This window comes from Heterodontus francisci, unplaced genomic scaffold (assembly GCF_036365525.1).
Source record: "Heterodontus francisci isolate sHetFra1 unplaced genomic scaffold, sHetFra1.hap1 HAP1_SCAFFOLD_889, whole genome shotgun sequence".
NCBI classification, from domain to species: Eukaryota; Metazoa; Chordata; class Chondrichthyes; order Heterodontiformes; family Heterodontidae; genus Heterodontus; species Heterodontus francisci.
The window spans coordinates 287,509-301,057 of record NW_027141107.1 but is presented as its reverse complement, the minus strand read 5'-3'; the positions used below and the strand labels follow the sequence as shown (position 1 = coordinate 301,057).

The 13,549-nt window shown below is 46.6% G+C and overlaps 1 protein-coding gene across 1 annotated transcript in view; it reads right to left on the bottom strand.

The window, feature by feature from the left end:
* Positions 1-709: 709 nt before the first annotated feature.
* The window catches only part of LOC137362118 (alpha-2-macroglobulin-like), a gene marked incomplete at its 3' end in the record, with an annotated part of 271,753 nt that continues 258,913 nt past the window's right edge, over positions 710-13,549 (bottom strand). Inside the window, exons 12-13 of the mRNA XM_068026622.1 lie at positions 949-1,176; positions 710-773 (exon numbers count right to left, since the gene is read on the bottom strand). Coding sequence (XP_067882723.1) covers positions 710-773; positions 949-1,176 — 292 coding nt within the window. The remainder of the gene's footprint in view (positions 774-948; positions 1,177-13,549) is intronic.

The window sequence follows — 13,549 nt, the reverse complement described above, 5'->3', positions numbered from 1 at the left end:
ATATTTGAGATTGTGTGAATATTTGAGAGTGTGTGAATATTTGAGGAGGGTTTGAATATTTGAGGAGGTTGTGAATATTTGAGAGTGTGTGAATATTTGATGAGGATTTGAATATTTGGGATTGTGTGAATATTTGGGAGAGTGTGAATATTTGGGAGAGTGTGAATATTTGAGGAGGGTTTGAATATTTGAGGAGGTTGTGAATATTTGAGGAGGTTGTGAATATTTGGGAGTGTGTGAATATTTGAGAGTGTGTGAATATTTGGGTGTATGAGAATATTTGAGGAGGTTGTGAATATTTGGGAGTGTGTGAATATTTGGGAGTGTGTGAATATTTGAGAGTGTGTGAATATTTGAGAGTGTGTGAATATTTGAGAGTGTGTGAATATTTGAGAGTGGATGAATATTTGAGAGTGTGTGAATATTTGAGGAGGGTTTGAATATTTGAGAGTGTGTGAACATTTGGGAGTGTGTGAATATTTGAGAGTGTGTGAATATTTGGGAGTGTGTGAATATTTGAGAGTGTGTGAATATTTGAGAGTGTGTGAATATTTGAGGAGGGTTTGAATATTTGAGGAGGTTGTGAATATTTGGGAGAGTGTGAATATTTCAGAGTGTGTGAATATTTGAGGAGGTTGTGAATATTTGGGAGTGTGAGCCATGTTTAGGGGATATTTTTACAGACAGTCGAGTGACACCGAGTTCAAACCTTCAGATCCTCCGACTGAGATAGTTTTCATCTCCAAGGACACGATCAATCCCCTCGACATCACCTGGGGACAGAAAGATAACAGAACAATTCACAAGGAGAAATTCAGACCAAGTGCAGAGGGTCAGAGTACAGAGGGTCAGGGGAAGGGGTGAGGGTTAGCGGACACGGACTGCGGGTGGGGTTCGGTCCCACACTGGGACCACAGTTCAGTTCTGAGTAGAGTATCATTTTCGTACCAGATAGAAAACGTCTAGGTCGTGCTGTTCCCCGTCATGCAGCCCCTTGATGGTGTAATGAACTTGCACATCGAGATCCGAATCACAGGGGATTTCCTCAGGGTGCTTCACGATCGTGAGGTAACTGTTAGACTTGGAGTAGAAGGGTTTGACCTGGTGTCGAGCTTTGCTGTGTCGGGGCAGTGTGCTGCGATAACTGTACTCATCATAATTGATTTGATAAATCGCCTAAAGAGAGCAAGAGAATAGGGAAACAGGTCAAGGAAACCCAGAGTCCATCCACACGGAGTCAACACATTGTCTCCAAAAACAACCCGACAGCAACTTGGATCATTCCAGAGATCCATCCCAGAATCTATTCCATGTTTCAGCAACTCTCTGTGACATAGAACATCTCCCTCATATTCATCACTACCTACTCAGACCATAATAAACTCGATAAACTCGCTCTCATTATCCACTCAGTACCTGATACCCTCTATAAACCCCCTCTCATTATCCACTCAGTCCCTGATACCCTCCATAAACCCCCTCTCATTATCCACTCAGTCCCTGATACCCTCTATAAACCCCCTCTCATTATCCTCTCAGTCCCTGATACCCTCTATAAACCCCCTCTCATTATCCACTCAGTCCCTGATACCCTCTATAAAACCCCTCTCATTATCCTCTCAGTCCCTGATACCCTCTATAAACCCCCTCTCATTATCCACTCAGTCCCTGATACCCTCCATAAACCCCCTCTCATTATCCACTCAGTCCCTGATACCCTCTATAAACCCCCTCTCATTATCCTCTCAGTCCCTGATACCCTCTATAAACCCCCTCTCATTATCCACTCAGACCCTGATACCCTCTATAAACCCCCTCTCATTATCCACTCAGTACCTGATACCCTCTATAAACCCCCTCTCATTATCCACTCAGACCCTGATACCCTCTATAAACCCCCTCTCATTATCCACTCAGTACCTGATACCCTCTATAAACCCCCTCTGATTATCCCCTCAGACCCTGATACCCTCTATAAACCCCCTCTCATTATCCACTCAGTACCCTGATACCCTCTATAAACCCCCTCTCATTATCCACTCAGACCCTGATACCCTCTATAAACCCCCTCTCATTATCCACTCAGACCCTGATACCCTCTATAAAACCCCCTCTCATTATCCACTCAGTCCCTGATACCCTCTATAAACCCCCTCTCATTATCCTCTCAGTCCCTGATAACCTCTATAAACCCCCTCTCATTATCCACTCAGTCCCTGATACCCTCTATAAACCCCCTCTCATTATCCACTCAGACCCTGATACCCTCTATAAACCCCCTCTGATTATCCCCTCAGACCCTGATACCCTCTATAAACCCCCTCTCATTATCCACTCAGTACCCTGATACCCTCTATAAACCCCCTCTCATTATCCACTCAGACCCTGATACCCTCTATAAACCCCCTCTCATTATCCACTCAGACCCTGATACACTCTATAAAACCCCCTCTCATTATCCACTCAGTCCCTGATACCCTCTATAAACCCCCTCTCATTATCCTCTCAGTCCCTGATAACCTCTATAAACCCCCTCTCATTATCCACTCAGTCCCTGATACCCTCTATAAACCCCCTCTCATTATCCACTCAGTCCCTGATACCCTCTATAAACCCCCTCTCATTATCCACTCAGTACCTGATACCCTCTATAAACCCCCTCTCATTATCCACTCAGTCCCTGATACCCTCTATAAACCCCCTCTCATTATCCACTCAGTCCCTGATACCCTCTATAAACCCCCTCTCATGATCCACTCAGTCCCTGATACACTCTATAAACCCCCTCTCATTATCCACTCAGACCCTGATACCCTCTATAAACCCCCTCTCATTATCCACTCAGTCCCTGATACCCTCTATAAACCCCCTCTCATTATCCACTCAGACCCTGATACCCTCTATAAACCCCCTCTCATTATCCACTCAGTCCCTGATACCCTCAAGAAACCCCCTCTCATTATCCACTCAGACCCTGATACCCTCTATAAACCCCCTCTCATTATCCACTCAGTCCCTGATACCCTCTATAAACCCCCTCTCATTATCCACTCAGACCCTGATACCCTCTATAAACCCCCTCTCATTATCCACTCAGTCCCTGATACCCTCTATAAACCCCCTCTCATTATCCACTCAGTCCCTAATACCCTCTATAAACCCCCTCTCATTATCCACTCAGTCCCTGATACCCTCTATAAACCCCCTCTCATGATCCACTCAGTCCCTGATACACTCTATAAACCCCCTCTCATTATCCACTCAGACCCTGATACCCTCTATAAACCCCCTCTCATTATCCACTCAGTCCCTGATACCCTCTATAAACCCCCTCTCATTATCCACTCAGACCCTGATACCCTCTATAAACCCCCTCTCATTATCCACTCAGTCCCTGATACCCTCAAGAAACCCCCTCTCATTATCCACTCAGACCCTGATACCCTCTATAAACCCCCTCTCATTATCCACTCAGTCCCTGATACCCTCTATAAACCCCCTCTCATTATCCACTCAGACCCTGATACCCTCTATAAACCCCCTCTCATTATCCACTCAGTCCCTGATACCCTCTATAAACCCCCTCTCATTATCCACTCAGTCCCTAATACCCTCTATAAACCCCCTCTCATTATCCACTCAGTCCCTAATACCCTCTATAAACCCCCTCTCATTATCCACTCAGTACCTGATACCCTCTATAAACCCCCTCTCATTATCCACTCAGTCCCTGATACCCTCTATAAACCCCCTCTCATTATCCACTCAGTCCCTAATACCCTCTATAAACCCCCTCTCATTATCCACTCAGTCCCTGATACCCTCTATAAACCCCCTCTCATTATCCACTCAGTCCCTGATACCCTCTATAAACCCCCTCTCATTATCCACTCAGTACCTGATACCCTCTATAAACCCCCTCTCATTATCCACTCAGTCCCTGATACCCTCTATAAACCCCCTCTCATTATCCACTCAGTCCCTGATACCCTCTATAAACCCCCTCTCATGATCCAATTAGTCCCTGATACCCTCTATAAACCCCCTCTCATTATCCACTCAGTACCTGATACCCTCTATAAACCCCCTCTCATTATCCACTCAGTCCCTGATACCCTCTATAAACCCCCTCTCATTATCCACTCAGACCCTGATACCCTCTATAAACCCCCTCTCATGATCCACTCAGTCCCTGATACCCTCTATAAACCCCCTCTCATTATCCACTCAGTACCTGATACCCTCTATAAACCCCCTCTCATTATCCACTCAGTCCCTGATACCCTCTATAAACCCCCTCTCATTATCCACTCAGACCATGATACCCTCTATAAACCCCCTCTCATGATCCACTCAGTCCCTGATACCCTCTATAAACCCCCTCTCATTATCCACTCAGTACCTGATACCCTCTATAAACCCCCTCTCATTATCCACTCAGTCCCTGATACCCTCTATAAACCCCCTCTCATTATCCACTCAGACCCTGATACCCTCTATAAACCCCCTCTCATTATCCACTCAGACCCTGATACCCTCTATAAACCCCCTCTCATTATCCACTCAGTACCTGATACCCTCTATAAACCCCCTCTCATTATCCACTCAGTCCCTGATACCCTCTATAAACCCCCTCTCATTATCCACTCAGACCCTGATACCCTCTATAAACCCCCTCTCATTATCCACTCAGACCCTGATACCCTCTATAAACCCCCTCTCATTATCCACTCAGACCCTGATACCCTCTATAAACCCCTCTCATTATCCACTCAGTCCCTGATACCCTCTATAAACGCCCTCTCATTATCCACTCAGACCCTGATACCCTCTATAAACCCCCTCTCATTATCCACTCAGACCCTGATACCCTCTATAAACCCCCTCTCATTATCCACTCAGACCCTGATACCCTCTATAAACCCCCTCTCATTATCCACTCAGTCCCTGATACCCTCTATAAACCCCCTCTCATTATCCACTCAGTCCCTGATACCCTCTATAAACCCCCTCTCATTATCCACTCAGACCCTGATACCCTCTATAAACCCCCTCTCATTATCCACTCAGTCCCTGATACCCTCTATAAACCCCCTCATTATCCACTCAGTACCTGATACCCTCTATAAACCCCCTCTCATTATCCACTCAGTACCTGATACCCTCTATAAAACCCCTCTCATTATCCACTCAGACCCTGATACCCTCTATAAACCCCCTCTCATTACCCACTCAGTCCCTGATACCCTCTATAAACCCCCTCTCATTATCCACTCAGTCCCTGATACCCTCTATAAACCCCCTCTCATTATCCACTCAGACCCTGATACCCTCTATAAACCCCCTCTCATTATCCACTCAGACCCTGATACCCTCTATAAACCCCCTTTCATTATCCACGCAGAACCTGATACCCTCAATAAACCCCCTCTCATTATCCACTCAGTCCCTGATACCCTCTATAAACCCCCTCTCATTATCCACTCAGTCCCTGATACCCTCTATAAACCCCCTCTCATTATCCACTCAGTACCTGATACCCTCTATAAACCCCCTCTCATTATCCACTCAGTCCCTGATACCCTCTATAAACCCCCTCTCATTATCCACTCAGTCCCTGATACCCTCTATAAACCCCCTCTCATTATCCACTCAGTACCTGATACCCTCTATAAACCCCCTCTCATTATCCACTCAGTCCCTGATACCCTCTATAAACCCCCTCTCATTATCCACTCAGTACCTGATACCCTCTATAAACCCCCTCTCATTATCCACTCAGTCCCTGATACCCTCTATAAACCCCCTCTCATTATCCACTCAGACCCTGATACCCTCTATATACACCGTCTCATTTTCCACTCAGACCCTGATACCCTCTATAAACCCCCTCTCATTATCCACTCAGATCCTGATACCCTCTATAAACCCCCTCTCATTATCCACTCAGACCTGATACCCTCTATAAACCCCCTCTCAATATCCACTCAGACCCTGATACCCTCCATAAACCCCCTCTCATTATCCACTCAGACCTGATACCCTCTATAAACCCCCTCTCATTATCCACTCAGACCCTGATACCCTCTATAAACCCCCTCTCATTATCCCCTCAGTCCCTGATACCCTCTATAAACCCCCTCTCATTATCCACTCAGACCCTGATACCCTCTATAAACCCCCTCTCATTATCCACTCAGTACCTGATACCCTCCATAAACCCCCTCTCATTATCCACTCAGTCCCTGATACCCTCTATAAACCCCCTCTCATTATCCACTCAGACCCTGATACCCTCTATAAACCCCCTCTCATTATCCACTCAGACCCTGATACCCTCTATAAACCCCCTCTCATTATCCACTCAGACCCTGATACCCTCTATAAACACCCTCTCATTATCCACTCAGTCCCTGATACCCTCTATAAACCCCCTCTCATTATCCACTCAGACCCTGATACCCTCTATAAACCCCCTCTCATTATCCACTCAGTACCTGATACCCTCTATAAACCCCCTCTCATTATCCACTCAGACCCTGATACCCTCTATAAACCCCCTCTCATTATCCACTCAGACCCTGATACCCTCTATAAACACCCTCTCATTATCCACTCAGTCCCTGATACCCTCTATAAACCCCCTCTCATTATCCACTCAGACCCTGATACCCTCTATAAACCCCCTCTCATTATCCACTCAGACCCTGATACCCTCTATAAACCCCCTCTCATTATCCACTCAGTACCTGATAGCCGATATAAATCCCCCTCTCATTATCCACTCAGACCCTGATACCCTCTATAAACCCCCTCTCATTATCCACTCAGAGCCTGATAGCCAATATAAATCCCCCTCTCATTATCCACTCAGACCCTGATACCCTCTATAAACCCCCTCTCATTATCCACTCAGACCCTGATACCCTCTATAAACCCCCTCTCATTATCCATTCAGTCCCTGATACCCTCTATAAACCCCCTCTCATTATCCACTCAGTACCTGATACCCTCTATAAACCCCCTCTCATTATCCACTCAGTACCTGATACCCTCTATAAACCCCCTCTCATTATCCACTCAGACACTGATACCCTCTATAAACCCCCTCTCAATATCCACTCAGTCCCTGATATCCTCTATCAACCCCCTCTCATTATCCACTCAGACCCTGATACCCTCTATAAACCCCCTCTCATTATCCACTAAGTCCCTGATGCCCTCTGTAAACCCCCTCTCATTATCCACTCAGTCCCTGATACCCTCTATAAACCCCCTCTCATTATCCACTCAGTCCCTGATACCCTCTATAAACCCCCTCTCATTATCCACTCAGTCCCTGATACCCTCTATAAACCCCCTCTCATTATCCACTCAGACCCTGATACCCTCTATAAACCCCCTCTCATTATCCACTCAGACCCTGATACCCTCTATAAACCCCCTCTCATTATCCACTCAGTCCCTGATACCCTCTATAAACCCCCTCTCATTATCCACTCAGTCCCTGATACCCTCTATAAACCCCCTCTCATTATACACTCAGACCCTGTTACCCTCTATAAACCCCCTCTCATTATCCACTCAGTACCTGATACCCTCCATAAACCCCCTCTCATTATCCACTCAGACCCTGATACCCTCTATAAACCCCCTCTCATTATCCACTCAGACCCTGATACCCTCTATAAACCCCCTCTCATTATCCACTCAGTCCCTGATACCCTCTATAAACCCCCTCTCATTATCCACTCAGACCCTGATACCCTCTATAAACCCCCTCTCATTATCCACTCAGTCCCTGATACCCTCTATAAACCCCCTCTCATTATCCACTCAGTCCCTGATACCCTCTATAAACCCCCTCTCATTATCCACTCAGTCCCTGATACCCTCCATAAACCCCCTCTCATTATCCACTCAGACCCTGATACCCTCTATAAACCCCCTCTCATTATCCACTCAGACCCTGATACCCTCTATAAACCCCCTCTCATTATCCACTCAGTCCCTGATACCCTCTATAAACCCCCTCTCATTATCCACTCAGTCCCTGATACCCTCTATAAACCCCCTCTCATTATCCACTCAGTCCCTGATACCCTCTATAAACCCCCTCTCATTATCCACTCAGACCCTGATACCCTCTATAAACCCCCTCTCATTATCCACTCAGACCCTGATACCCTCTATAAACCCCCTCTCATTATCCACTCAGTCCCTGATACCCTCTATAAACCCCCTCTCATTATCCACTCAGTCCCTGATACCCTCTATAAACCCCCTCTCATTATACACTCAGACCCTGTTACCCTCTATAAACCCCCTCTCATTATCCACTCAGTACCTGATACCCTCCATAAACCCCCTCTCATTATCCACTCAGACCCTGATACCCTCTATAAACCCCCTCTCATTATCCACTCAGACCCTGATACCCTCTATAAACCCCCTCTCATTATCCACTCAGTCCCTGATACCCTCTATAAACCCCCTCTCATTATCCACTCTGACCCTGATACCCTCTATAAACCCCCTCTCATTAACCACTCAGTCCCTGATACCCTCTATAAACCCCCTCTCATTATCCACTCAGTACCTGATACCCTCCATAAACCCCCTCTCATTATCCACTCAGACCCTGATACCCTCTATAAACCCCCTCTCATTATCCACTCAGACCCTGATACCCTCTATAAACCCCCTCTCATTATCCACTCAGACCCTGATACCCTCTATAAAACCCCTCTCATCATCCACTCAGTCCCTGATAACCTCTATAAACCCCCTCTCACTATCCACTCAGTCCCTGACACCCTCTATAAATCCACACTCATTATCCACTCAGACCCAGATACCCTCTATAAACCCCCTCTCATTATCCACTCAGACCCTGATACCCTCTATAAACCCCCTCTCATTATCCACTCAGACCCTGATACCCTCTATAAACCCCCTCTCATTATCCACTCAGTCCCTGACACCCTCTATAAACCCCCTCTCATTATCCACTCAGTCCCTGACACCCTCTATAAACCCCCTCTCATTATCCACTCAGTACCTGATACCCTCTATAAACCCCCTCTCATTATCCACTCAGTCCCTGATACCCTCTATATATTCCCCTCTCATTATCCACTCAGTCCCTGATACCCTCTATAAACCCCCTCTCATTATCCACTCAGTACCTGATACCCTCTATAAATTCCCCTCTCATTATCCACTCAGTCCCTGATACCCTCTATAAACCCCCTCTCATTATACACTCAGACCCTGATACCCTCTATAAACCCCCTCTCATTATCCACTCAGACCCTGATACCCTCTATAAACCCTCTCTCATTATCCACTCAGTACCTGATACCCTCTATAAACCCCCTCTCATTATCCACTCAGTCCCTGATACCCTCTATAAACCCCCTCTCATTATCCACTCAGTCCCTGACACCCTCTATAAACCCCCTCTCATTATCCACTCAGACCCTGATACCCTCTATATACCCCCTCTCATTATCCACTCAGACCCTGATACCCTCTATAAATCCCCTCTCATTATCCACTCAGACCCTGATACCCTCTATAAACCCCCTCTCATTATCCACTCATTCCCTGATACCCTCCATAAACCCCCTCTCATTATCCACTCAGTCCCTGATACCCTCTATAAACCCCCTCTCATTATCCACTCAGACCCTGATACCCTCTATAAACCCCTCTCATTATCCACTCAGACCCTGATACCCTCTATAAACCCCCTCTCATTATCCACTCAGACCCTGATACCCTCTATAAACCCCCTCTCATTATCCACTCAGAGCCTGATAGCCGATATAAATCCCCCTCTCATTATCCACTCAGACCCTGATACCCTCTATAAACCCCCTCTCATTATCCACTCAGACCCTGATACCCTCTATAAACCCCCTCTCATTATCCACTCAGTCCCTGATACCCTCTATAAACCCCCTCTCATTATCCACTCAGTCCCTGATACCCTCTATAAACCCCCTCTCATTATCCACTCAGTCCCTGATACCCTCTATAAACCCCCTCTCATTATCCACTCAGACCCTGATACCCTCTATAAACCCCCTCTCATTATCCACTCAGTCCCTGATACCCTCTATAAACCCCCTCTCATTATCCACTCAGTACCTGATACCCTCTATAAACACCCTCTCATTATCCACTCAGTCCCTGATACCCTCTATAAATCCCCTCTCATTATCCACTCAGTACCTGATACCCTCTATAAACCCCCTCTCATTATCCACTCAGTACCTGATACCCTCTATAAACCCCCTCTCATTATCCACTCAGACACTGATACCCTCTATAAACCCCCTCTCATTATCCACTCAGTCCCTGATACCCTCTATAAACCCCCTCTCATTATCCACTCAGACCCTGATACCCTCTATAAACCCCCTCTCATTATCCACTCAGACCCTGATACCCTCTATAAACCCCCTCTCATTATCCACTCAGTCCCTGATGCCCTCTGTAAACCCACTCTCATTATCCACTCAGTCCCTGATACCCTCTATAAACCCCCTCTCATTATCCACTCAGTCCCTGATACCCTCTATAAACCCCCTCTCATTATCCACTCAGACCCTGATACCCTCTATAATCCCCCTCTCATTATCCACTCAGTCCCTGATACCCTCTATAAACCCCCTCTCATTATCCACAGACCCTGATACCCTCTATAAACCCCCTCTCATTATCCACTCAGTACCTGATACCCTCTATAAACCCCCTCTCATTATCCACTCAGACCCTGATACCCTCTATAAACCCCCTATCATTATCCACTCAGTACCTGATACCCTCTATAAACCCCCTCTCATTATCCACTCAGACCCTGATACCCTCTATAAACCCCCTCTCATTATCCACTCAGACCCTGATACCCTCTATAAACCCCCTCTCATTATCCACTCAGTCCCTGATACCCTCTATAAACCCCCTCTCATTATCCACTCAGTCCCTGATACCCTCTATAAACCCCCTCTCATTATCCACTCAGTCCCTGATACCCTCTATAAACCCCCTCTCATTATCCACAGTCCCTGATACCCTCTATAAATCCCCTCTCATTATCCACTCAGACCCTGATACCCTCTATAAACCCCCTCTCATTATCCACTCAGACACTGATAGCCTCTATAAACCCCCTCTCATTATCCACTCAGTCCCTGATACCCTCTATAAACCCCCACTCATTATCCACTCAGACCCTGATACCCTCTATATATTCCCCTCTCATTATCCACTCAGTCCCTGATACCCTCTATAAACCCCCTCTCATTATCCACTCAGTCCCTGATACCCTCTATAAACCCCCTCCCATTATCCACTCAGTCCCTGATACCCTCTATAAACCCCCTCTCATTATCCACTCATTCCCTGATACCCTCTATAAACCCCCTCTCATTATCCACTCAGACCCTGATACCCTCTATAAACCCCCTCTCATTATCCACTCAGACCCTGATACCCTCCATAAACCCCCTCTCATTATCCACTCAGTACCTGATACCTCTATAAACCCCCTCTCATTATCCACTCAGTACCTGATACCTCTATAAACCCCCTCTCATTATCCACTCAGTCCCTGATACCCTCTATAAACCCCCTCTCATTATCCACTCAGACCCTGATACCCTCTATAAACCCTCTCTCATTATCCACTCAGACCCTGATACCCTCCATAAACCCCCTCTCATTATCCACTCAGACCCTGATACCCTCTATAAACCCCCTCTCATTATCCACTCAGTCCCTGATACCCTCTATAAATTCCCACTCTCATTATCCACTCAGACCCTGATACCCTCTATAAACCCCCTCTCATTATCCATTCAGACCCTGATACCCTCTATAAACCCCCTCTCATTATCCACTCAGACCCTGATACCATCCATCAACCCCCTCTCATTATCCACTCAGACTCTGATACCCTCTATAAACCCCCTCTCATTATCCACTCAGTACCTGATACCCTCTATAAACCCCCTCTCATTATCCACTCAGTCCCTGATACCCTCTATAAATTCCCCTCTCATTATCCACTCAGACCCTGATACCCTCTATAAACCCCCTCTCATTATCCACTCAGACCCTGATACCCTCCATAAACCCCCTCTCATTATCCACTCAGACCCTGATACCCTCTATAAACCCCCTCTCATTATCCACTCAGTCCCTGATACCCTCTATAAACCCCCTCTCATTATCCACTCAGTCCCTGATACCCTCTATAAACCCCCTCTCATTATCCACTCAGTCCCTGATACCCTCTATAAACCCCCTCTCATTATCCACTCAGACCCTGATACCCTCTATAAACCCCCTCTCATTATCCACTCAGACCCTGATACCCTCTATAAACCCCCTCTCATTATCCACTCAGTCCCTGATACCCTCTATAAACCCCCTCTCATTATCCACTCAGACCCTGATACCCTCTATAAACCCCCTCTCATTATCCACTCAGTCCCTGATACCCTCTATAAACCCCCTCTCATTATCCACTCAGACCCTGATACCCTCTATAAACCCCATCTCATTATCCACTCAGACCCTGATACCCTCTATAAACCCCCTCTCATTATCCACTCAGTCCGTGATACCCTCTATAAACCCTCTCTCATTATCCACTCAGTACCTGATACCCTCTATAAACCCCCTCTCATTATCCACTCAGTCCCTGATACCCTCTATAAACCCCCTCTCATTATCCACTCAGACCCTGATACCCTCTATAAACCCCCTCTCATTATCCACTCAGTCCCTGATACCCTCTATAAACCCCCTCTCATTATCCACTCAGACCCTGATACCCTCTATAAACCCCCTCTCATTATCCACTCAGTCCGTGATACCCTCTATAAACCCTCTCTCATTATCCACTCAGTACCTGATACCCTCTATATACCCCCTCTCATTATCCACTCAGTCCCTGATACCCTCTATAAACCCCCTCTCATTATCCACTCAGTCCCTGATACCCTCCATAAACGACCTCTCATTATCCACTCAGACTCTGATACCCTCTATAAACCCCCTCTCATTATCCACTCAGACCCTGATACCCTCTATAAACCCCCTCTCATTATCCACTCAGTCCCTGATACCCTCTATAAACCCCCTCTCATTATCCACTCAGTCCCTGATACCCTCTATAAACCCCCTCTCATTATCCACTCAGACCCTGATACCCTCTATAAACCCCCTCTCATTATCCACTCAGTACCTGATACCCTCTATAAACCCCCTCATTATCCCCTCAGTCCCTGATACCCTCTATAAACCCCCTCTCATTATCCACTCAGACCCTGATACCCTCTATAAACCCCCTCTCATTATCCACTCAGACCCTGAGACCCTCTATAAACCCCCTCTCATTATCCCCTCAGTCCCTGATACCCTCTATAAACCCCCTCTCATTATCCACTCAGACCCTGATACCCTCTATAAACCCCCTCTCATTATCCACTCAGTCCCTGATACCCTCTATAAACCCCCTCTCATTATCCACTCA